The 26,293-nt window shown below is 38.0% G+C and overlaps 1 protein-coding gene across 3 annotated transcripts in view; it reads right to left on the bottom strand.

Moving 5' to 3' along the window:
* Positions 1 to 25,991, bottom strand: part of LOC135482217 (acetyl-CoA carboxylase-like) — a 69,119-nt gene extending 43,128 nt beyond the window's left edge. For 2 of the 3 annotated variants that reach the window (XM_064762086.1, XM_064762089.1), the window contains exons 1-21: positions 25,917 to 25,991; positions 23,822 to 24,119; positions 16,535 to 16,688; positions 15,956 to 16,094; positions 15,356 to 15,465; positions 14,234 to 14,315; positions 13,293 to 13,391; positions 10,662 to 10,882; positions 9,624 to 9,833; positions 9,089 to 9,262; positions 7,997 to 8,158; positions 7,466 to 7,629; positions 6,854 to 7,004; positions 5,422 to 5,525; positions 5,038 to 5,119; positions 4,222 to 4,292; positions 3,859 to 3,999; positions 3,270 to 3,398; positions 2,285 to 2,375; positions 1,438 to 1,653; positions 153 to 272 (exon numbers count right to left, since the gene is read on the bottom strand). In XM_064762086.1, the coding sequence (XP_064618156.1) occupies positions 153 to 272; positions 1,438 to 1,653; positions 2,285 to 2,375; positions 3,270 to 3,398; positions 3,859 to 3,999; positions 4,222 to 4,292; positions 5,038 to 5,119; positions 5,422 to 5,525; positions 6,854 to 7,004; positions 7,466 to 7,629; positions 7,997 to 8,158; positions 9,089 to 9,262; positions 9,624 to 9,833; positions 10,662 to 10,882; positions 13,293 to 13,391; positions 14,234 to 14,315; positions 15,356 to 15,465; positions 15,956 to 16,094; positions 16,535 to 16,688; positions 23,822 to 24,060 (2,859 nt within the window). In that variant the 5' untranslated portion in view covers positions 24,061 to 24,119; positions 25,917 to 25,991. The remainder of the gene's footprint in view (positions 1 to 152; positions 273 to 1,437; positions 1,654 to 2,284; positions 2,376 to 3,269; positions 3,399 to 3,858; positions 4,000 to 4,221; positions 4,293 to 5,037; positions 5,120 to 5,421; positions 5,526 to 6,853; positions 7,005 to 7,465; positions 7,630 to 7,996; positions 8,159 to 9,088; positions 9,263 to 9,623; positions 9,834 to 10,661; positions 10,883 to 13,292; positions 13,392 to 14,233; positions 14,316 to 15,355; positions 15,466 to 15,955; positions 16,095 to 16,534; positions 16,689 to 23,821; positions 24,120 to 25,916) is intronic. The other variant, XM_064762087.1, reaches the window with a different exon arrangement.
* Positions 25,992 to 26,293: the final 302 nt, after the last annotated feature.

Raw genomic sequence — 26,293 nt, 5'->3', positions numbered from 1 at the left:
GATTTAAACATTCAAAGCCAGTAATTCGACTGAGATTCCAGTCATTACTTCATCAGCAAGGGCCCTCATTTAGTACTGAAATTTATAATTTAATTTTCTTTTATTTTATTTTTTGTTATTCTAATATGAGGACATAGAAAAGTATTTCTCACCTGTTGGCTTGGGAACTGACACAGCACAGAGGTGATATTACTGGAATACGAGGCCAAAAGTTTACGGATAGCACGTTCCACTGGTGGAGGAATTCGCCCAGATATAATTGATATCAACTCCTGAAATGAACATGAAAATTTTGCATAATTAGTGAAACATGTACTTTTCAAAATGTTACAGTAACCATAGAATAAATGGATGAGCAAGTCCTTATATTCTGTACATGCACATTTACAATGTACACTGTATACAAATGTATGTATTATGTCTTATGTATGTATGTATGTACATATGTATGTATGTACGTATGTACGTACATACATATGTATGCTCCTACGCAACAATTTTTCAGTCCTACGAAGACGAGGAGTGATTAGGTGTGTGTACATACACTCTGTCTTCTTGTGACAGGTAAAGTTCATGCCGCCGATGTACTGCTACCACTAAAGTATCATGCCGGAGACACCAGATGTGACACCCAATCCCATTATACTGAAACTGGGCCAACCAGTCTTGTTTCCTTGGTCTAACCTCTCAGTGCCGAGTGCCAGGTGAGGCAGCAACAAGTACCATTTTTAAAGTCCTTGATATGACCTGGCCCGGGATTGATACAACTGAAAACATTTAGTGCTTTAAAAAAAAAAACAAAAAAAAAACAACAACCCAGCTACCATGTACAGTGTAACATAACCTCTCGGCAGCTAAAGTTGAGCAAAGATAAGGGCAGGATGAGCAGACATTTCATTACCTACTTGAAGCCTGAGCAGACGTAAGGAAGGTTTGTGCATGCACTATGTTACCTGCCTGAAGCTCGAGCAAATGTAAGGATGAGCTGTTCACACACTTCATAACTTATCTGAAGCTCGAGCAGAGGTAAGGAAGGTTTGTGCACGCACTATGTTACCTATCTGAAGCTCGAGCAGAGGTAAGGAAGAGTTGTTCATACACTTCGTAACCTACCTGAATCTCGAGCAGAGGTAAGGAAGGATTGTACACGCACTATGTTACCTATCTGAAGCTCGAGCAAATATAAGGAAGAGTTGTTTATACCCTTTGTAATTACCCACCTGTAACTCAAGCAGAGGTAAGGAAGAGTTGTTTATACCCTTTATAATTACCCAGCTGTAACTCAAGCAGAGGTAAGGAAGAGTTGTTTATACCCTTTGTAATTATCCACCTGTAACTCAAGCAGAGGTAAGGAAGAGTTGTTTATACCCTTTATAATTACCCAGCTGTAACTCAAGCAGAGGTAAGGAAGAGTTGTTCATACACTTCGTAACCTACCTGAAGCTCAAGCAGAGGTAAGGAAGGATCTCGCAGACATTTCATGACCTTCTCCACGGTCTCATTCATAAACTTCTGTCCGTATGGATCAGGTAGGGCGTACCCTGCAAGGATATGGTCTAGTTCTGTCTTCGCACTCTGGAACACTTGGTGAAGCTTATCTCCATGGTTGGAAGGCTTCTGGGTCTGGGGAAACTGTCCCGAGAATAGTTTGGCCTGGAGGAAAATGGAACAGAAGAGTAAACGAAATGTACTTGCACCAGGTTCTTCTGGCAATAAAATGAGTAATGATAATTCAGGCCCCAGGGTCATGAGGCTGTATTAAGACTTGGTTTGAATTAGTCTGAGCTTTCAAACAGTATAATGCTTTCAACTGTGACTTACCCATACTTTAGAAAATTTTATTTTTGAACATATAGGACATTCAGGACAAGGCTAAAAACTGGCATTTTAGTTCAAATCTAAGCTGGAGAATACTGCCCCAAGATAAGCCTGACTTAAGTTTAAGACAGCTTAGGATTGTCTTGGATCAAAATTGAAGTATGATTTGGGAACTTAAATTAAATTTGTAACCTTCTCATACATGTTATTTTAAGACAATTACGTCAAAATTTCAACTTCATTTCAACACTAGACATTGTAACATTTCAAATTTTGATTTAAGTCAGAAATGTCTTTGTGGAATTGGCCCCAGACCTCTGATGCTGGCATTCTATGTTAAAACGCAGACGCTTTCTCGACTATTGTACTACAGAACTGAAAATTCTGATCTCACATGCAGACAAGACATATTTTAATACATTTATTTATCAGAGCTATGTTTATGAAATCAGCTGGTGATTCTTACCTGTTGTACTCGGGTGGGGTCATCCAGCTGTAAGTGAGAGACAAGACTTCCTGGGTCTAACACCGCCCCTGGTCGTTTAACATAGTGGATACTATCAGGGAGTAAAAGAGAAACTTTTCTTTACATCACCAGATATGTCACAGACTTTTTACGTAAAAGTCAAGATTTTCCTTTCCGCATATGAAGTATGGGTGATTTGTTGTAATAAATAACAGTAAAATCAATAATCTTTTGATTCACACTGTAGACTTGATCAAAGTCAGCCTTGGGTTTAAATATGTTGTTGCCACAATGAAAGTGCTATTAAGCCATAATCATTCATTCATTCATTCATTCATTCAAAATAGCTTTGCAAGGTACAACTGTTGAATGATTGTTTGAACAATATTCCATGTTATTTCCTCAACCTATACAAACTTTTCCTCAACCTTTATAAACTAGTTTTATAAATGAAGCACAAAGTAGTTTTATAAATAAAGCACTTATTTATTTATTTATTTGATTGGTGTTTTAAGCCGTTCTCAAGAATATTTCACTTATAGGACGGCGGCCAGCATTATGGTGGGTGGAAACCGGGCACAGCCTGGGGGGAAACCCACGACCATCCGCAGGTTGCTGTCAGACCTTCCCACTTAAGGCCAGAGAGGAAGCCAGCATAAGCTGGACTTGAACTCACAGCGACCACATTGGTGAGAGGCTCCTGGGTCATTACGCTGCGCTAGCGCGCTAACCGACTGAGCCACGGAGGCCCAACAAAGCACTTATGACCATTTTGTATTAAGACATGCATAACAGCTAATCATCAATCTTAGGAAATATTATCCCGGTTTGATCAGCGACTGTTTTCAAAAGATAACAAGATTCATTTCAGATGTGTTTCCTTTCATAATGCTGGCTGCTGTTGTATAATTGAAATATTCTTGAGTACACCACAAAGCACAATCAAGTAAATAAATGAATCATCTCAAAAGTCCCTGCCACTCACCAACCACTTTCCGAGACCCGCAGCTCCATGACCATTTTCATGACCTCAATCTCAGCGTACACCTCTCCAGAATACACATGGGCTCCGTCCTCCAATGTGTAATTAATCAGCTTTCCTGCAGACGGTGACCTGAAACCATTCTTACAATACTTACAATGGGGTCAACATGGGCTCACAAATATAGCTTGGAGAACTAGATGCTGCATTAGGTGTACAGAAAACTCGTAAGGCCCCCCCGCCCCCGCTTTTTTGTGGTGATTGGAAAGTTTGAGAAACACACGTATGAGTGATCCAGACTTGCTCATAGTGTAACACTCGCACAGAAAAAAAAGTCCAAAATTCGAAAAATGTGGTAAAAATAAAAAAAAAATAAAAAATTAACACAATATTCTCCATAAATTCATTTCATCATGAAAAAAAACGGTAAAAAATATGTACCACATTTGCATGGACTTCTATGTAATTAGTTTTTGAGATGTTACTGCTTACAACATTATACCATCCATAGACACACAAATCCCCTAAGAAAGATGGAAGTCAACATGACCTTATTTGCATTTGGAAGGCGGCATAAAATTTTGTTACCAACCTAAGAAGGGTGGGATCATTCTCCTTCTGGAAGACACATGTCTGGTTGCCAATGGTTACTCGGTAGCTGCCGATCTGGTCTTTCATGTATGTTGTGTGACTGTTACCATCTATTGACAGCAGCAGGCCTCCATCGCTCAATCTAGATGAGAAGTATGTCAGGTATACACATGTACCAATGGCAAACATGACAACAAGTACATGTGATTTTGCTAGCAATATCAATAAAAGTTAATTTCACATCAGTCCTTACTTGAAAATAAACTGAAATTAAAAAAATATATATATAAAAAGGAGAAAGTACAGCTTTTTTCTAGGTCAATTTCTACTATACATGTGCATACGTTTAGGCAATATTGCTTACCTATGGCCCTCAACATCAATGGAAGAATCATTCATTAAGAGAAAGTAACTGTTTGGACCAGTTTTCACAACCTACAAAGGAAAATCATATAAATTAGTTCTGCAAATTTTGAAATTTATAAAGCATTTGCTAAACATACGCAAAAATGTCTGCTTGTTTGCCTTTAGGTCTTGATCATGCAAGCGCTGACCTCGATCAGGTAACTCTTCACTCTGATTAGGTAATCACTGACTTTGATCAGGTAGCCTCTCACCTTGATCATATAAGCCCTGACCTGGATCAGGTAGCTTTTCACGTTGATCATGTAATCAATTGCTGATCTTGATCAGGTAACCTCTCACGTTGATCATGCAACCGCTGACCTAGATGAGATAACCTTTCACCTTTAACGTATAATCGGTGACCTTGATCAGGTAACCTTTCACCCTGATCATGTAGTCACTGGCCTTGATCAGGTAATTTCTTACCTCTATCATGTATTTGATTTATTTTTTCTGATAGCTGTTTTACACAGTGCTCAAGAATATTTTACTTTCTTGCATTACAGTAGCAGGAAACCGGGCAGAGACCAGGAGAAACCCACCACAATCCGCAGGTTGCGGACAGACCTTTCCACATACAACCAGAGAGGAAGCCAGCATGAGCTGAAGTTGAACTCAAAGCGTCCTCATCGGTGAGGGGATCCTGGGTCATTGCACTGTGTTAGAACGCTGGCCACGCTGACGGGGCCTATAACTTGACCATGTAAACTCACATTAATCGGGTATCCCATATATTAATCATTATTTATTGGACTGATGTTATGCCGTCACTCACCTTGATAATGTATTTGAAGCCTTCATAGATCAAACCCACATCTATTATATTCTTCAGTGAGTTCAAAGGTAGTATTTGGCCCCTGTGGAAATAAAAGTCATAGATCACAGAAAATCTTTTTTTCTTCTCAATTTCATGGTCGCCACAATATGGCTGAAATACTGACAATGTGGTGTTAAAACCCTAATCACTCATTTATTCCCCTTTGGCACATTGGCAATCCAGAAATTTTCACCATGTATTCATAGTTTGAGAAGAGGGCAAATAACTCACACACCTAATCAATTCAGCTTTGCTTTCAGAACAGGCTTCTCAAACAAGTGTTTATCTCCTCTTCAAATTACATTGTTAAACATTGTCTTTAATCACTGTAATTAAAGTTACCTTTCTAGAGATGTTTGGAAATTCTGAAAGCTTTCTCGTATATGCTGATCAGCTACGTGTAGGGCCCCACATACCACAGCTAACATTGTGTCTGGCTTCTCGGCCTGTCAAAATATGGCAATGACAATTAGCATATTTAAAAATATATTCACTGCTTGTCAACAATTTGTACAATTTTATTTCGAAAGGCTCTGTACAATTTACAACAGTTCTCAAATATATGCAAAATTTTTAACACATCAGTTACATTTTTCATCTCTCATAATTCTTCTTGAGCAGAGCCAATGGTTAAGCTTACTACAAAATCAATGTTGAAGAAATAAGGAAATGATATGATATCTGGAATACACAACACTGGTTCAGTTTTCTGGAGTAGCCAAGAACAATGAATATAATGAATAACCAGGACAAATTCTGAGTTGATTTGTCACCGTAATTGCACATTACCGTGGTTTCCTTGCATAAAGACAATGTTACATACAACTACATCCAGGTAGCAAAATGTATCGGTTGGAATTTCTCTAAGTACCTGACTGATTATCTCAATCTTCCAGCCAGCCTGTGTCCATGTGGTTCAGCTGGAACTTCTCTGTGACTACGAAGACAGCTTACCTGAACCTTCTCAGCAATGAGTTTGTCCAGCCAGCCTGTGTCAATGTGGTTCAGCTGGAACTTCTCTGTGACTATGAAGACAGCTTACCTGAACCCTCTCAGCAATGAGTTTATCTAGCCAGCCTGTGTCAATGTGGTTCAGCTGGAATTTCTGAAATTTCACTGTAACTACCTAATGTGGTTCAGCCGGAATTTCTCTGTAGCTATCTAGACAACTTACCTGAACCTTCTCAGTAATGAGTTTGTCCAGCCAGCCTGTGTCGATGTGGTTCAGCTGGATCTTCTATGTGACTATGAAGACAGCTTACCTGAACCTTCTCAGCAATGAGTTTGTCCAGCCAGCCTGTGTCAATGTGGTTTAGCTGGAATTTCTCTGTGACTACGAAGACCTGTGTCAATGTGGTTCAGCTGGAATTTCTGGAATTTCACTGTAACTACCTAATGTGGTTCAGCTGGAATTTCCCTGTAACTACCTAGACAACTTACCTGAACCTTCTCAACAATGAGTTTGTCCAGCCAGCCTGTGTCAATGTGGTTTAGCTGGAACTTCTCTGTAACTACCTAATGTGGTTCAGCCGGAATTTCTCTGTAGCTATCTAGACAACTTACCTGAACCTTCTCAGTAATGAGTTTGTCCAGCCAGCCTGTGTCGATGTGGTTCAGCTGGAATTTCCCTGTAACTACCTAGACAACTTACCTGAACCTTCTCAACAATGAGTTTGTCCAGCCAGCCTGTGTCAATGTGGTTTAGCTGGAACTTCTCTGTAACTACCTAATGTGGTTCAGCCGGAATTTCTCTGTAGCTATCTAGACAACTTACCTGAACCTTCTCAGCAATGAGTTTGTCCAGCCACCCAGTGTCTATGTGGTTCATCTGGAATTTCTCTGTCTCTAACAGTTTGATGAGGTACTCATCTGTTGTCCTGAAGTCACCTCGGATTGACAGCTCCTTCAGGGCTACTACCATGTTCCTGACAGACAAAAATATTGGGCCATTTTCAGCTGTAATGTAACGTACTTAATCGATGTATCACCTCTTCAGCTCATATATGTACTGAAGCACACTTAAACTTTCATCTGTTTTTTTTTTTCAAATACACAACATGATTTCACCAAAGAAAGTTTACATTTAATAATTTATTTATTGTTTAACAACCTTTCTTATCCCTGAACAAAATGCCAATACACTTATAATTGTGCCAGGAACACAATTTTTCTTTTCTCATCTTGTTAGATCATCCTATAAAAAACACACACAGATCTTGACTTTTCCAGAAAGCTGGGAGATAAAGCTTTACCATTCAGTACCACTATCTGTCCTAAAAACTAGAAGAATTACACTACCAACTTTTAACAGAATAAGTAATGGTTCCATCCTGCATTTTCGTATATCTTTTAAATTGTTGAATTATCCTGGAAGGTTATAACTCACTCCCTGGCTTCCTCGCGATCCTCTCCCCAGGAGAAACAATGGCCAAACTGAGAGTCGGCATACTCGTGTAACCCTCCTGAGGCTGTCACACTGAAGTAACCCCACACGTTACGGTTGCTGCGGAAATTCAGCTCCTGTACTGTCCCAGAGCTTGGCTTAAAACCCTAAAACAGAAAGCAAATTCATTTTTGATGGTGCTGAAGGCACATGTAACCATCACTTATTATAAAGTGTCTGGTATACATAACATAATTTTACTTTAGCACCTGTTTTAAGCAACCAGTTACTTAAATTTTGGTAGCTACAAGCCCTGAAATGTTTGTACAAAAAGCTATTAGGGATGACTGTAGCAAACATCAAAAAATAAAATAAATGAACAGTGAAATTCCTTTACTTCCGAAAACCTATATTATTTATGCCAGAACAAAATGATCATCGCCAAAGTTTCTATTCCAGAGAGTGTTTTTTTGACACACTCACAGCAGACAACAAAGACAATGAGAAAAATGTTGGTACAAAAGCCGTACATACCTCATCTGGGTTTTCACTTGTAATTCTTGCAGCGATCACATGACCTTTTGGTTGTGGTTTGAAGGTGGTTTTCTCGAAGTCTATTGGCGATTCGCCAAATGGCTCTTCACCATACAATAACCTAATATCTTTGATTCTGTACAATGGCAAACCCATAGCAATCTGAAAGAGGAGAATCCTGGAATGTTTACCCCGCCTTCATTTTCCTGTCAGTTATGGTTGTAACTGTCAATCAAAACTGTCACTGAAGTGTACTGAAAGTTAACACTTGAATCTTAATACCAGTCTAGGCCTAATGGAAAACTAATGGAACTTTAGTCCAGACTACATTAATACCAGGCTTAAATGCTAATACACATTTGAACAACCAGGTCCTGAATAACAATGTATTATACCAGGGCCTAATCTGGCCTCAGAAGAGTAAGGGGTGGAACCACCAGTGAAGGGTACCTTATTGTTGAATATTTTGATTTTTGTACATTTTTAAGGGCCTCGGTTCCTATAGTTGACCTCCACCCCACGTGCACACCACAACACGTACCTAGCCCGAAAATTCAGTCTAAAAATGGCTTGTATTTACTGATATGTGAAGAACTCTGCCATCCCAGGTGACATGTGCATCTGATCATCACATTGTATCATAGCTATCCCAGGCCATCACTAAAAAGTTGTTTGTTGCGGGTAACAAACCCTATTTTTAGAACTCTGGCTGGTTGGTCGGCATTTTTTTTTTTAAAGTAAACTGAAAGTAATTTAAGACTGACTAACTTTTGATTAACATTTGAACAGCCACTCCCAATTTGGTAACAGCGACTTGTATTTACTGACTGGAGTTTAGATGTAAGTAGAGACTGCTTTGCATATAACTCGCTCTACCTGACCTCTGAGCAGCTCTTAATCATCAAGTTCCCAGATCACATTACATACATTCAAATACTTGGGTAGATTTCACAAAGTGTAACTTGCCTGCTATGAGAGCCATTGTGTACACACTGCAATGTGCACTTCTTGAAAGAAGTTCATACTGGATTATTGTTGATCTAGCTCTTTAAAATACTTTTAACAAGACAAAATCTTAAAGTTGATGTTTACCTGCAGCTGAGCAGCAGGAAGGTTGACATCAGCCACCATCTCTGTACAAGGGTGTTCCACCTGTAGACGGGGGTTCAGCTCCAGGAAGTGGAATGTTTCATCGTCAGTGTTGTACAGGTATTCCACGGTCCCTGCACTCACATAGCCCACCATCTTGGCAAGTTTTACAGCTGCCTGTATAATACAACGCACAAACAGTGTTACACACGTCTAATCAGACCAACGTTACTACTTTGTAATTTCACACCACAAGCTGCAGACACTATAAGACATACGGACTGGTGCCAGCTAAATATGTAAATACCCTAAAGTTTTAGCTCGAGGTACAAATACACATGCAGACGAACATCAGGTTTTTTGTCTGATATTACAAAATGACTGAAAAAAATTATGAAGAAATGATCCCTTATCATTCAATCATTAAGCTACTGCCAGAAGTCCCATAATATAAGAAATTACATAAGGTAAACTAAAAGAAATTATTAGTTATTACACCAACATTGTTGGACATTAACTTCACTGTTCAAGATCTCACCTTTTCCATTTTTTCAAGAACAATTGGTTCAGCTATGGAGGCCGGTGCCTCCTCAATGATTTTCTGATGTCGTCTCTGTATGGAGCAGTCACGCCCAAACACAGAAATGGCATTCCCGTAAGTGTCTGCTAACAGCTGCACTTCTAGATGCCGTGCATGTGTTGCCAGTTGCATCACAAATATTGGAGAGCCTGGCACTTCAGCCTGCACCTGTATCGACAGTATGTACAACTGATATGATCCAATGTTTCCCTGAAGCACTGTTAATGTCTTTCAAACTCTTCCCTTTTACTTTCCAGCATAAAATCAACCATAAAGAAAAGCTGCCATTTACTCATCAGATTACAGGTCACCTGATGAGTAATTACTGGCTATTAAAACAAGTCACCAAAAAGTAATGAATTATTATTTTGACTGAACAATTATGGATGTTTTCCTTTCAAACGAATATCAAAGCTATTATTTACCCATCAGTTAACAGTTCACCTCAGAGGTAATAAATTATTGTTATTACTATTGCTTTCCTTTCAACACAGGCAGAACGTGATTATTTCATGCTTCTCAGATAACAGGTCTCGTAGGAAATGTGAATAATTATTATTATTACTGTACAATTATTAGTTTTCCTTTCAAACATGGAGAAGCTTCTGATTTACTCCTCAGCTAACAGGATTTGTCATACATTATGATTAAAAGTATTAGTGAAGCTTTCCCCCCCTTAACACACAAAGATATTTCACATCAACATTAATCACAAATTATTAAAACCAAGTTGAAAATTCTGAACAATATATAAACTGACACACACTGTTAACTCAAAACATGGAAGTTGGGGAACTGTTTCCACAATCCAGGCAATTAAAATGCTGACAAACACAAGACGTATTCTGGTCAGACAATATCCTTCTGTGTTTTGTCCACTGATAAACCTTCTTTTCTTTCAAAGTAAACGTTTTTCACCTTAAAATCTGTCTTATAATCGCACATAACATTGTTTTCTTTTTTTCAGTATTTCAGTACCTATACAGAAGAGCATACCTGTCTGAAGAGGCTGTTGAAGTCCCCCTCACAGTCCACCTTCCTGATGCCCTTCCCTCCACCTCCCTCTGATGCCTTCACCATGACGGGGAAGCCGATCTTCTTAGCGGCAGCAAGACCCTGGTCAGCGTTCAGCACACAGCCTTTACGGTACACATCCTGAGGAACGGTCAGTGGCCGGTTCCCATCCCGGTCATTCTCTGTCCACTTTAGGGTCAGACCTATACAGCCCATAAACAGGGCATGTAAATACATGGTTGGAATTGACAGATCTCTCATACAGGCCCACACTGCCATTTTCTCATCCCCAGCAGTCTGCGAGCCATTTCAAAGACATCTTCTGTGGTAAAGGGACTCAAAAAATGATGGAAGAAGTTTTGATTTTTTTCAAAATCTGGCCATATGTTCTCATTCAGCTAAATATGGTAAAGGAGCGTTTCAATAAATCGTCTGCTTTGGGTTTAGTTTAAACAAATGAAACGAATGAACACTCACACCATGGGCATCAAATTCATTTGTCTTTTACTTGGGTTGAACAAAATGTTATGTACCCAACGAGTTGATTGTTATGTAGCATGATTTACAGGGAACTCTGCACCAGGCATGTCTCAAATTTACTGACCGCTAAGCGCGTTTATATCCATAACCTCTACATGTATGGGTCTACATGTCATTGGAACTCTGAGAATTGCCGTTTCATCAAATCATAATGCTGCCTTTCACGTAAATAAAGCTTCTGATAAACACTCTTTACTGGCCAATGTCTACCTTGAGAATGACATCAATCCGTCAGCTCATCCTCACGAATGGGAAGAATGAGAAGACTCCAGAGGGCATCAATTCGCCAGATATTATTTAACTTTACAAACTGCTTTACAAGACAAACAGAAGTCAAGAAAGATAGTTTCTAATTTAGTTGCAGGGGTATTTGTATTCATGTACAGTGTACACTTTTGACATAAAGCCCACAGTTATCACACTATGTTGGAAGAATTTATCAGTCACTGGGTATGGTGGCGGATGGGTATCTTATGCTGGGAAAGGCTATAAGCAGTGTGATAGAAAGTATAAACAATCTTTGCTCAGTTGACAACAAAGCTCGACCTAACCTAAAAGATTAAAGGTCTCATTTCCTGATTCCCACATTCCCTACCAGAACTCGCTTGAAATCTGTAGAGGAAAAATGTGAGCATACATGTCATCCATAACACACAAATCATTTCATGTGGCACCTGCATCCCTGTTACGTGCGAGGTTCTGGAAGGTATCCCTCAATTTCCGAGACAACTTGACTGCCTGTCCTAATAATGTCTGCAGTGAATTTAGAATTGCAAGGAATTGCATAATCCATATGCGTATTCACATATACACCGATTATACTAAAGATATGCTCGAAGATATGAATGATGCAGTATGACGTGGAGTAATGTTCATTTCCAGTAAATACATTACCTCATCTCTCATCCCTTGGAAGCCTCAACTCAGACTGAATTAAACTGGATTGAATTGAACTATCCTCTTTACACACTTTTCAGCTGAACGATAGCCACACAAACCTTACAATGTATATGTGGATTACATCAGACTGAACGACAACTGGTACAGGTACTTACTTTAGAAATTGTTAGCAGATAACAAACACAAAAGAAACGCTTGAATAAAATATTATCTGAGAATTCAGACAAAAGCTGACTTTGACAGCTTGTATGTATCCTGCGGAGATTTTTAAGCAGCGTTTTGTAATCACTTATGTTTGTTAATGAAAGTTTACCTTTCGTGAAATAAAGAAATATGCACATTTTGTTTCACCAAGACTCAGTGTGAGTAGATGCTGACACCTGGCTATATATGACAATTAAAACATTTAATCAATGGAAAGCAGGGATTGATCAGCAGGGATCCTCAACACCTGTATGACAGCCGCACGATAAAACCCCGAGTCCCGAGGCTGGATAGAACGTACAGTTCACATTAAATGATTTAAATATTCTTCAGCAGATCTCAAGCACAGATTTGGACAAACACCTATCGCACAATATAGTTGTCAGCACTCCACATCGGCTGGTACGAAACCTGCAAGGCCTGGTATGTCCTAGCACACTTGTACTAGTACTGTGTAGCCTAGGTCTGTATGAGCTTCTGGCTCATATGTCCGACAACATATTTAGAGCTATATATTGAGTATTGGTAGACTCAGGAATATCGTGAAAATATGTAAGTGCTAAACTTGAGCTTTTTTTTGGAAAGGTTAACAAGTGGAACCACTACTGTCGTTCTGTTTCTGTGGATTTGTTTCTTGTGTATACTTGCATTGAAAGCCTCTTTACCGATCGCTGGTTTACACAACGTTTACATGCATCACTATGCAGTGGCTGACCGACATGGGGATTCACTTGATTCAATTAAATCGCTTAAACCAAGTGGGCAAACATAGGGTGTAGATTGAGTTCAGTTTTTCTGAGAAAAAAAAAAAAATAAACGGTTTATGAGGACAGTCCTAAATTTGCACATCAAATCTTTAATTCTCTGAACTCAATGTAAAAAGAAAAACAGACTTTAGAGAATCAGTTTACAGTTCATTTCCAAGAAGTTTAAGGGATATGTCGGACAAAGATTTCGAAGTTTACACACCTGACCCACTCCAGGGCAAGGTGGGTACTCCAGCACTCTGAGCCACGACAGATGAGGCGATCTTGTCTCCTAACGCCCACATAGCATCTTCCGGGGGTCCTGATGACAAATAAAACACAACCATGTACTGCTTTCACAGAGAAAACAAATATATAGGAACTTAGTCAAATCAAAAAATACATCAATATATATACATATATATATATATATATAAAATGATAAAGCACCATGTAGTTTGAAAAGAAAAGCTATATACATTCATACATACAAAAAGCAACTACACAACCAATAGTGCTGTCCCCGCAACTGTCCCAATCAGCAAGAGAAGTAAGGTAGTGGGAGATGGCCCATTACTGACTCCTCCCTAGACCTCCTGCTGGCTGGAATCCCCCACACTTGTACAGAGAAACAAACCAAGTGAGTGGGAGATGCAGCCTTTCCCATCCCCTGTTTGGTTTGAACACTGTACGTGTGTACTAATGTCATACTCATGAAGGTTTTCACTTGAAGTGACAGTGGTCAGGTCTATGGCAGAGGAAAGTGGGTGGTCCGAAATAAAGCCAAGCCAAATGGGTTGATCGGAAAGAAGCCAAGCCAAATATGCTTGGATATGTAACCCCCTAATGTTCAGTTTTCCAGGGTACTCAGCTGTCTGTATGCATAGGTTTTACTTTACAGACAGAACAGATGTACTACCTTAATTCCTCAAACTTTTCACATTTCACTTTAAGTACAATTTCTGTACATTTATAGTTTTGGGAGACAAAACTACATTGGTTGGACTGGCTAATTTCAGGGCTTCACAAAAAGTACAACTTTATCAGTCTACACAGAATAATGCCTTCCAAATATGTCTGAGTAAGTACCTTGCAAACATGCGAATAGGTTGAAGAGTTACAGTACGCCCAATCTCGATTGGCCTTACACATTTCAATACTCACCTATAAATGTTATCCCATTTTTATGAAGCAGTTCTGGAAGTTTGGGGTTTTCTGATGCATGGCCCCAGCCTGCCCACACAGCCTGCAAATTAAACCAAGGATATGGTTTGTAACCAGCCTATTTGCCACTTATCACAAAACAACAGTTGTGACATCACCCTATTGTCAAACTGTAGTTTTTTTTATGGAAACTACAGATAATGTACATTTTTAGTCTGATAAGTACAGTGAGACGGAGAACTTGGTGTACAGAGAAACCAAAATCAGCGTTGCTGTGTGAGGAATATCTGGTCCACGTCGGAATCCATGGTGAAACACTGCACAGTGTTGTGTGGCACTGATCTATATAAAGATGTTTTCACTGTGCCAGCCCGACCTTGCACAAGACACCAGTGCAAATCAGTACTTTTCCCATGTTCTACCGTTATGCCTGTTCATTTAGCATGTGTTCAAAGATCCAAGGAACTTGCACGCAGATATCAGACAATTTAACTGGGCCAGCATATGTAAAACAACCAGTTATAAATTCATGAAGGTGTTGCATTAAGGACATTTATTAAGTTTTCAGCCTAGATATATTTAGTCCAAATTCACTACATAAAATAGGACAATTTGTGTCAATTGTTTACTCCACCTATCATTTGAGCAGTGTAGAAAGTAACTCAGGTACATGAATATTGTTAGAGACTATCATTTAAGACAGAGAAAGCATAGTACTTTCCTAAAAGAGGAATTACCTGTACTCGTTCTCTTTTTGTTAGAGACTATCATTTAAGACAGAGAAAGCATAGTACTTTCCTAAAAGAGGAATTACCTGTACTTGTTCTCTTTTTGTTAGAGACTATCATTTAAGACAGAGAAAGCATAGTGCTTTCCTAAAAGAGGAATTACCTGTACTCGTTCTCTTTTTGTTAGAGACTATCGTTTAAGACAGAGAAAGCATAGTGCTTTCCTAAAAGAGGAATTACCTGTACTTGTTCTCTTTTTGTTAGAGACTATCATTTAAGACAGAGAAAGCATAGTACTTTCCTAAAAGAGGAATTACCTGTACTTGTTCTCTTTTTGTTAGAGACTATCATTTAAGACAGAGAAAGCATAGTACTTTCCTAAATGAGGAATTACCTGTACTTGTTCTCTTTTGGCGATATCAAGAATCAACTCCACATTGGCATAGTTGTTGTTGTTGGCGCCTCCTGTTACAGAGGTGCAGTGGTCAGCCATTCTAATGTACTCTGAAATCACAGGACAAAACAGTTGCTAAACAGTTACTTCCTTTCAATTCGAACCATACTATTAAATTCTGATGTCTTGCAGACAGTAAATATGTTTGTAAATTTTTCTGATTCCAGTATACCACTCCATGTCCTCAACCCCCAACTTCACAGAGGGGACATAATAACTTCATTGAAGAGGGCATGAAGATATTAAAACTGCAGTGTCCTCTATATTATTTTATTTTCAGACAAGATACAGGTATTGCATTTATTACATTAGCTTTCCCATTTTTGAGAACAAAGCTTTCTTTTATGAATGTGGTTCCATGAGTTTGGGGAAAACCATGCCAGATCCTATAAAAGCTGGCGCCCCTATTCACATAAATGCTAAATTAGTATTGGTAGCCCAGGAATTCCAGGAAATCTACCTATGGCATTTTCCCCATGGCAAATAAAGCAGAGGCCTACTATAAAAGTGTACTTGTGAATAACGGCAATAATTAATTACCAGCGTTCGCTTTGAGGTCCTCTGGCGTAACCATGACAACAAACTTGATGGCCTTGTCATTTCGGAACATTTCGTAAGACCACCGTCTGATGGAGCGCATACACTTGACAGCGGCGATTCCATTGTTAGCTATCAAAACCTGCAGAAGTCAGTAAATGTATCTCATTAGTTGCAAACATCCAAAGCATCTGAAATGTAATTAAAATGTTATTATATTACAATCTTATACAAAATAATTTCCAATATATTTTAATTGTTCAGTCAAAACTACAGGTAACATTTTAGAAGTAACATTGAACATTCTGACTGATGTATATTGACATGTAGATCCATAGGCCTACTGGACATTTCTTCAGGTATATGCACTTCACGCTGATTAAAGTAGTTCTGACCTGTTCACAACACATTTCATCAATCAAACAATTGTCTGACCAATATCTTTTTTGAAACACATTGAAAAAAGAAACATATAAGTCATTGGCCTCTGTCATCTAACATCATAAGTGAGTGTCTACGCAAAATGTGATGACACACACTACAGTGGCCCATATTCCAATGGCATATACCTAGGTTATTTACCTTTCTGATGACTCTGTTGCCACCAAAACGTTTCACAAATTCTTCTGGAGTTGCCACACTTGAGTCCTTAGGGTAGGAGGGCTTGCGCGAGGGTCGGTAGTCCATGGACACACCAGACATACTGTGTCTGTGAGTATAGGGACGTGAGTTTGAACTGTTACGGATGAAAGAGTATACCAAAGTGACAACTACAACAACACCAAAGTGGTTAGGGCAAGCGCAGGCTAAATAAGTAGAAAACACTTACCTCTGGATTTTAGTTTTACCTGTGGAAACACTTTTCTTCAAATATTCAAGGCAAGCATTTATATTTCAACAACGTCTTGAATTAGTTAATTACATGAAACTTTTTTTTTTCAATTGAGAATAACAGCTTTATGTACCAATATCAAACTTACCCAATTCTGTAATCAACCTGTTCATGAAGCAAATGTTAAATCCAAATTTTGCGACGACACACATTATGGTTTACTCTAAGCAATATCACATCCAAAAACTGAAATTCAGGTGTACATCTAACAAAACCAGTAAGTAAGTAATTAATCTGACAAATGTAATACACCCTAATAAATCAGTTTCGTTACAAATGAGTGAAAATCCACTGTCACTTGTGCATGTTTATAGCAAAAGTTGTAAATCATGACATATTTTACATATACCTGTATATATTATGTACATAGGAAGACAGCTATCAAAGCTACATGTAATTTATATTTTTATAACACCACAGTGAAGGAACATGTAACCTGACAAGGGGAAAAGCTTAATTTCATTGAAACCCTGATTTTGTGAATTAGTAATGCTGGAGAGTATGTATAGAGTATACTAGTTCAACCTTTTCAACCACATCTCCAACCAATATTCTGAAGAGAATTATGGGGTGTAGAGAAATAATTTACGCAGATGTATGAAGCTTGCATGTTTAATGGCTCAAACAGATCCTTTTTAGTCATTTTAAAACAAATTTTTTGCATAACTCCAACTGAAAAAAGTGCTTTAGTGGTTGAAAAGGTTGGAGATTTAGAGTACTTTTAAATACGGCCATCTCATCACAATATGTTACCACTGCCTTCGTGCTAGCATACCTTTATATGTTTCTTCCTCAATGACCATGCACCTATCCCTTAGAAATCATACGCTACAATAACACTGCCAACACTACAAGACATGCTGGCCTCAAGGTACATGTACATGTAGCTGTCCACACGCAGGTAAACACGAGATTAAGTCATTATCCAGCAATTCAGGTTATGGCTTAGCCCAGATTATTATATGCACATATAACCAACATGGACAAGGGTCATGCCCTACATGTATTACAGCGGTCAGCCTCTTTTGAGCACACAGTGAACAACTTTTCTCAACGAGTATGCTGCCTAATTAATTCTCAGTTTTACATTTCTTGCTTCCTTTAACTGGTGTTTTGAGTCGTATGCAAGCATATGTCACTTATTTGAAGGCTGTCAGGCTATGCGTGGGGGAAAACGAGCACAGGTGTGATAAAACCGAAGTCCCTCACCATTTAGCTGCATGAGCCAGGAAGGGCTTGCAGTCAGTGCTGATATGCATCCAAGTTGACCAAAATGAACATTAGTCTTTTTTCAAAATAGAAAATATCACCATTACTTTTATCAGTCTTTTTGATAAGGAATAAAACCTACCTGTATGTACCAGTATACAAATGAATTCCAAGCATTTCCTACCCTGTCTACATATAAAAGTGAAACTGTCGTTTTGTTCAGTTTAATATTCTAAACAAGTCTGATCTAATTACTTAACAGTATATGAATTCTTATTTAAGCCAAACCTTGCTATAAATTTACAAGTATAATTTGAACAACATACTACTGCATGTATAACTATCAGTTCAATACTGGCCACCATGCTTGCAATATTTGTTAATGAAGCCTGTTAATTTATATAAATATTATGATATATATGTGTGTATGTGCAATTACAATCAATATTATTATTATCTGACATCTTCTATATAGTGCAGCATATATGTATATTTGCACACAAACACCATGCGCCCATGCCAAGACAGAAAAACTAACAAAAGGCTGCATCTGTTTTCTGAGAACAAATCATTTTGTATAACATAAACATGTAAATTTTGCATTCATAACAAATAAATGATTTTTGTTAACATCTAACCTTGAAATAATTATATAAATTTCAAGCAAATCAATTTATTTATTTATCTGATTGCTGTACTCAAGAATATTTCACTTATAAGACAGCAGCCAACATTATGGTGGGTGGAAACCTAGCAGAGCCCAGGGGAACCCACGACCATCTGCACGTTGCCAGCATTTTTTATCCTTCAGTTAATACCTCCATGTTCATAAGAACAGTATCCAAGCAATGCAGACAAAGGTAAAACCAAAAAAAAAAAAAAAGTCAGGGAGAGATAACCTTTGCATTCTGAATAAACACTACAAACATACCTGGATGTAGAGGCAACAACTACGTCACAACTACATGCGCACTACCATTATATCACCACAAAATCTTTGAGGTCTCCCCCAGCAGGGGATTTCTTCAGTTTTTTCTTCATCCTTAGTCTTACTGGCGTTTTTGCAAACTTACATAATGTGCCTACTGTTATCATGCAACTGACGGAGAGTAGAACATAAATCAAACATTTCACAACAATCTGGCTGGCATGCTCGTGTACATGGGAAAAGACACCCAACAGGCGTTTCACAATAACCAACATGTAGCTGGTACAGCTGTGTACATCTGCATGAATCAACCACAGTTTGTGCCTTTAACAATCGGCTGACAGCATCAATGCTTATTGTCTGTAATCATTTTTTCATAAGCTTCCACACTCAGGTTTCTGTTACATGTAAAGGGCATATTTAAAAAAAAAAACTGAAATTACAGCCTGACAAAAATTAATATAATTCCTTCAAATTAAACAAAAACTCAACAGTTTATGAAGAATAAATATCGCTTTGCTATTAAAGAGCTTTATCTTAGAACAGATTTAATGTCTTACTCTTACAACAGGTTTAATTGTTATGTTCACATCTTTCAAGCACAGCCTGAGGATCAACTATAAAATTACAACATGCAAACTGTGTCTCAACCACTAACAGGAATGTCACAGGAAAGGACAAGAATGAGCTATCCTACAATTTTTTTAAATTTTTTTCTCAAACGGAAATATCAGTGAGAATTCTTTTTTTTCTCCACATTTCACACTCAAATACAACTGGCAACAAGAGTACTTACAGCAATCGACCTCTTCGATACCTCAAAGGAACAAAGGCAAACACAGGTTTCCTGATTATTTCACAGCTCCTGAGAGTTTGACAATGATTAAAACAGAGATAGCCCAGAGCTCCTATACCTCCACAATCCTGAATGATGTGCATACATGTACATTATCTGATAAACCTTAACAAGCCTGTGCAGGGATTCTAATGCATTTACAACTTATTCTGCTCACTTGTGTAGAAGTACCACAGTGCCATGTACCAGTACGCACCTGATCCACTGCAAATTCTAAATGCCGCACACCTGTACAGCTAGCTACATTTGCATGTACTGTACCCGACACTATATAAATCAGTACTATACACATATCTATATATCAGTCATACGATAACATAGGCCCACAAATACCACTGTAGCTTAGCAAATATTTTGTTTCCTAGTCCAATGTTTTATAACTACAAGGTCAGCAATTGCTCGACAGGGAAGTCATCAACAGCTTGTCAGTCAGTTATGCCATTATCTAAGGTCAATGACTTCTTGACAATGAAGTCATTTGGTCATTATGTCACTAACATTACCATAATGCTGTGCTTATCCAGCTAAGTCAGTGTCTGCTTGACAATGAAGTCATTTGGTCGTTGTGTCACCAACATTACCATAATGCTGTGCTTATCCAGCTAGGTCAGTGTCTGCCTGACAATAAAACCATTTGGTCACTATGTCACTAACATTACTAGAGTGCATATCCAGCTAACAGACAGTCTCTGTGTGCATATTTAACCTTTAGTTGTCAACATAGAACACAACCGCACCAAAATCATAAAGACAAATAAGGGACACACAATGCTGCCAACAAAATGAGGACTGTACAAAAGAAAAAATATAAATAAATATACTAGCTCTCCAAATCAAGACAATAAAATTCATTAAAATAATCAATATATAAAGATGGTTTTCAAACTGATAAAAGAAACACAGGATGTGTATATACTGTCGAAGATTTGAAGTTAATATACATCAGGTAACTTACAGGATCAACAATTTAATATATCAATACATTTAATCAAACAAAGTGTCTTAAATCCCGGTGGTAATGCACACTGTAATTAAAATGTATACATAAAATATACTTTATTAAAGTGTATTATTATTTTTATTTTTTAATGTTTAGTATTTTAGTATAATATACATTTAATACAGTCTACCGGAATGCACATATTTCAATTATTATAAACAAGTAAAAAAAGCTTAACGACATCAAGAATAAATCCCTTCAAACTGAACTTATGACGACAATGAAACAGGCTTATGAAATTTGGTGGTGGTGGAGGGAGGGAGAAAGGAGGGTGGTGGGGAGGGGGTGTACAAGTACAGTCTGCTTTGAACTGAGGTGACCTTGGTGAGGTCAGCCTGCTATGGTACACATGTCAATCAGCCTATCACTTTATGGCCTTGCCAAACTCAAACTGACCTCCATTTCACACTCAGCAAAGCTTATGCAATATCAAGGTCAGAAGTACAGACACAGGCCAGCCTACACATGCTATCTCTTATCACCTACAGTCAAAAAGGAATAAACCCATCTCTCTTGGCCTACATGTCTCCACCCATGTGATCTGCATCAAGCTGACACCACTGAAGATGATAGCTTAAAAATTATATTATTTTAAGATATGGTTATCAGATATGATTACTACATTTACAACTCAAGATAATGTATTGAAGCCTGAATTAAAATTATCAATGGCTAACCTCATATACATGTACATTTATGTTAAAACATAATCTGACAGCTCAACACGTGTAACTTGTACTGTCAGAAGTCCCGCCATTTGCATTCTATAATACCAAACTACTATATGAAGTTCAAACTTACTTCACAAAGTGTTAATACAAAGCATTGCTGTTTTCAGAGGAAAATGGCAGATTAATATTTAGTAAGTGCACCTTTACGTGAATTAGTGACTACTTTATGTTGTGTACACCTACACTTTAACAAGGATTTATTGTCATGTAACACTGGACATAGCTACAGTACTGTTATTCATATATATATATATATATATATATATATATATATATATATATATATATACATATGTGTATATATATATATATATATACATATGTGTGTATATATATATATATATATATATATATATATATATATATATATATATATATATATATGTATACATATGTGTGTATACATATGTGTGTGTGTATATATATATATATATATATATGTGTGTGTATATGTATATGTATATGTATATATATATATATATATATATATATATATATATATATTCCGCACCCTCTTCATGAAATATGGCATCTGCATCACCTATAACCTATTTTCAAGGTTACAGGATTATGTTCATCTGTAACTCATTAGGTTACAGGGTAGGTTACAGTAACTGAACAGCCTGAAATCCTATTATCTGGGGTATGTATAATGCAGTGATGTAGCCTATCTTCTCTATTCTTTACGGTGATATTTGCCACGTGGCTATAGGGCTAGATTTAATTTTAATTACACATAAAGTGAGAAATTATTTTCTCAAAATAAACTTATTTGGCTTTTTCATTTTTTAAATTTTATTTTAATGTTAATTTATTGTGATGTATGTATCATTTATTTCATTATATATTTTATACTGGTACCAGGAAACCATAAAATATGAAGTTATATAAGTAAAAATATGTGTCATTTACATAAAACTTGGCAAGGCATCATAAGTGACTCCAATGATTTCTGAACATAGCTGTCATTTAAATTATCGTTTTAGAGAATTTAATAGAGCTTACAGTCGCACAGTCAATGACAACTTCCATATAATCTGAGTGTTATGCACTGCAGGTCAGTATATAAAGCCTGGCCCACACGAGGGGAACTTGCTGAACTATAGATCATGAGAAGTGGTCAGCCCAGCAACTTACTCTACACTTGCTTCACCACACACGGGCGCATTAGTCTCAGCATATTTTTCACTCTAATATACCATGTGACCCTCAACTATCCCATGTGAGTGCTCAAAATGGTGGACGAAACGCAGGAAGAAGAGTTGCTTTTACTTCTGCTGTTATTACCTCGCCGTCGACACCGTTGAAATGCATCTTTTCAAAAAAACTGGACTAGATCTCTGTTTTTAAATTCTGCCGTGTTCACAGCATGCAAACTATGATAGTCCTGCCACAGCTCAACGAAGTTATCATCCAAAAGAGCTTCATTCACGAGGTCTTTGATGGTGGCCATGGTGCTAACAGCCACGTGTTACAATAAGCTATTTTTATTTGCTGGTTGAGTTTTCCAGCTCAGCTGTCAGCGCAGAGTGGTCGCACACAGTGAGAATTTGACCTCTAGTGACACAAAATATCCAACATGATAGATACTTTCCTCACTGCCTCTCGTGCAGAAAACCTCACTAAAACTTCGCCGCACATCGTGGACGATGGCTCAGCAAGTTTCTCTCGTGTGCGCCAGGCTTAAGCTGTCAACTGACCATGCGTTATCATATCAATAGCCTCACACACCACATTCTAGTTTTCAAAATAATGCGGTTTTGGATTTTACAAGAGCTACAGGTAGGCCTAATACACTGTAGTGTTTAAAACTAAACATGAATTCACTAAACTACATGCTACATGAAAGCTTTTTAGCAGATTAAGCTTATTCTGTCCACATTTTCAGCTGAAAAGCAAGGGGTGAAGCAAGCTACATGTACCATTGCATGGAATGCGGACATCAAAATACAACACAGACATCGGACATCAAAATGCTGTGATGTAATACAAAGGATAATGGTGATTGCTCAAACATGTCAACATGTTGATAAATATATCATTTTGCCTTCCCACAACACATTTTAATTCAAAGATTGTCAGTGGAAATACTAAGTTTTGTTGTACCTGAAGAGAGGCCTAAGTTTCATGTGCTTCAAAAGGTATGTATGAAGTCTAGTATGTCCTTAATATCTTTCACATATTAGTAATTCTTATATCTCTTCAAACTGGAATGTCATACCACAGAGTTGGACACAGAGAATGGCCTCTTACCTTATACTGCCTTTAATAGCTGTATTAGCTGCAGGCGGTTTGTTGACGCCCTGGGCACTACTGGCTGCACTCGGACCGTTCTGATCCATCATCTCACCGACGACATCTTCCATGTGCTCGCTGCTCCGCTTCTCCAAGGACTCATCACCCACCTTCAGGTCCTCCATCTCATCCGTCGAGGACTCTTCCTCTTGACCTTCAGGGTCTAATATAAATATAACCTGATCTCCATCACTCATTATCCTTACGTCCACGAACCAGACACAGACTTCAGTCAGATGAAAGAAGCGACAAAACTCTGAAACAGGCAGAAAATTGTTAAATGTAAAAAATATACTAATTATATAATAATAATGGCACCTTGTAGCCTCCAAAAACCCAACTATAATGATTTTTATCAGATCATCACAGATTACACACAATAAAGACTGTAATGCACCCAAGTCTGGCATTTTCTGACAGTCTAATCTAAACCTGCTTTTATTGCAGACCTGCTTCTTTGTACAATGAGAAGCTGTACACTATGATGAGGAGATCCCACAAATCAAGATCCTCACTCTACCATGTGAAACTAGCTGATCCTTTCAAACTCCATGTGTGATTCATGCAGCTGTTTAAGAAATTTCTGCAGCAACAGGTTTACAACCAACAAAGGCGCTTAACTGTTTGTGACAAAATAACAATGTGATTTCACAGGGTGTCACAAATTTATATTTGCCCAACATCAATGACAGTCAGATTGCCATAGCCATTAGGGCCAATGGAGGGCCAATGGCTATGGAGGGCCAATAAAAACTGGAGAACTAATACAAAAGCACATTCATTTAATTGATAGTTGTTTAACCCAATACTTGAGAATTGTTCACTTATACGATAACAGCAAGTCTTATGGGTGGAAGAAAGAGGCAAGACCGTTGGCAAGTTAGTAACAAACTTGTTCACAGGCAACATACAAATATGCACACCACACTGGTGGAAGAGAAGTGGTCTACTACAAATATTGGCCTGTGCAGATGGCCACCCAAGTACCTTTTACAGTTTACTGTGACTAAAGCCCCAGGATTAGTGACCCTGTCTGATGCCAGGATTCAACAACAGTATGTAACTATTCCCAGTTTTAAGCCCATTATTACAACGAAAGAAAAAAGCATTTTTCACTGTACTGAAAACGTGCATGATGAACAGCATTGTGGTAGCCATCTTGTTGCAGGTTACACCACACATCACCCACCCACCCTTCCACACCGAAAGTCTACTACTGCTACTATGAAGGTCTGTCCAATGTTCTGCTGTGATCAGGACTCTATCAAAAATCACTATGAATATTGAAAACCACTACAGTAAGTTGTGTCGTTTATCAAAGATCACATCAAAGGGAAGCCAAACATGGTAGTGGAGGAAAATGTCAAGCCAGAGTTTTGATTTTTATCTTCAGGTTTCTTTCTAACAAGGTAGGCCAACTGAACAATATGTGAGCTTGAAGGAGAATACATTCAAAGCATAAGTATACTATTATAAGGCTAGCCCTAGAATTATACTATGCCCTCCCCTATACCTGATAAATCTTCCAATTAAATAAAGTGAAGCTGTAGCTGAAGCAACCATGCAGAGAAAGACTGCAATTCTTTACAAACTTGCCTTAGTTCAGTGATTTGTGAAGGTGCACTTGGATAAAATTTTAACCACTGATTGTGTAAACAAATTGCTGCAAACCAGTTCACAATTCATTTGAATAATATGGTCATGAAGTTATAAAATCCGTTTCATAAAGTCTTCAAAACAACTTTCACTTATTTCACATAAATTAAAATAGCCAAAAAGCGCAAGTTAAACACTGAAATTAATCAGTCATGAAAATAATGAAAACTTTTGTCCGTAATATCTGTCTGGTACAAAATAGACCACATCAACTACACACTGCACGTGCACCCCCGCCATGCAGAGCCGGTGCTATCAACAGTCATGTTTTAGTGTGCAAACGAATAAATTATTTGATTTATAAAAGTGTCATTTCTCTTGCAATGAAATAATAATGCCACCGTTCATTTGTTCATTGCAAGATACACGAAAGCCACCTAATTAAGCTCATACTTACCCGAGAGAGGCGAAAGTCAACGTGGTTCAACTCAGTCGTCAACAAAAACAAATCGGCCGATCCGTGGCGTGACATGGGCCATCCCACATTGCTGAACTCCCAACGCGTTCGGACTTCCGGGCCTCACAGTTATAACCTCTGCCGTTCCCTATTTTCCAATATAGTGGAGTATGTAATTAGTCTATCACATCAACAGCATTCATATCTAGCGTTGGACCTCTAGGTTTTGTGTTGATTTTTACGTTAAATTACACATTTTTCTGAGTCTACTAAAAACAAGGTCAATTTTACAGGTATAATCTGTATTTGGGAAACAAAAGTTAAGAGTCGATGTCCAAACCATTAATCCTTGGATCCCTGTACACATCGATCAGTTA

The sequence above is a fragment of the Liolophura sinensis genome, chromosome 1 (assembly GCF_032854445.1).
Source record: "Liolophura sinensis isolate JHLJ2023 chromosome 1, CUHK_Ljap_v2, whole genome shotgun sequence".
Classification (NCBI taxonomy): Eukaryota; Metazoa; Mollusca; class Polyplacophora; order Chitonida; family Chitonidae; genus Liolophura; species Liolophura sinensis.
The sequence above is the reverse complement of the archived record's forward strand: the minus strand, read 5'-3'. Positions and strand labels throughout refer to the sequence as shown.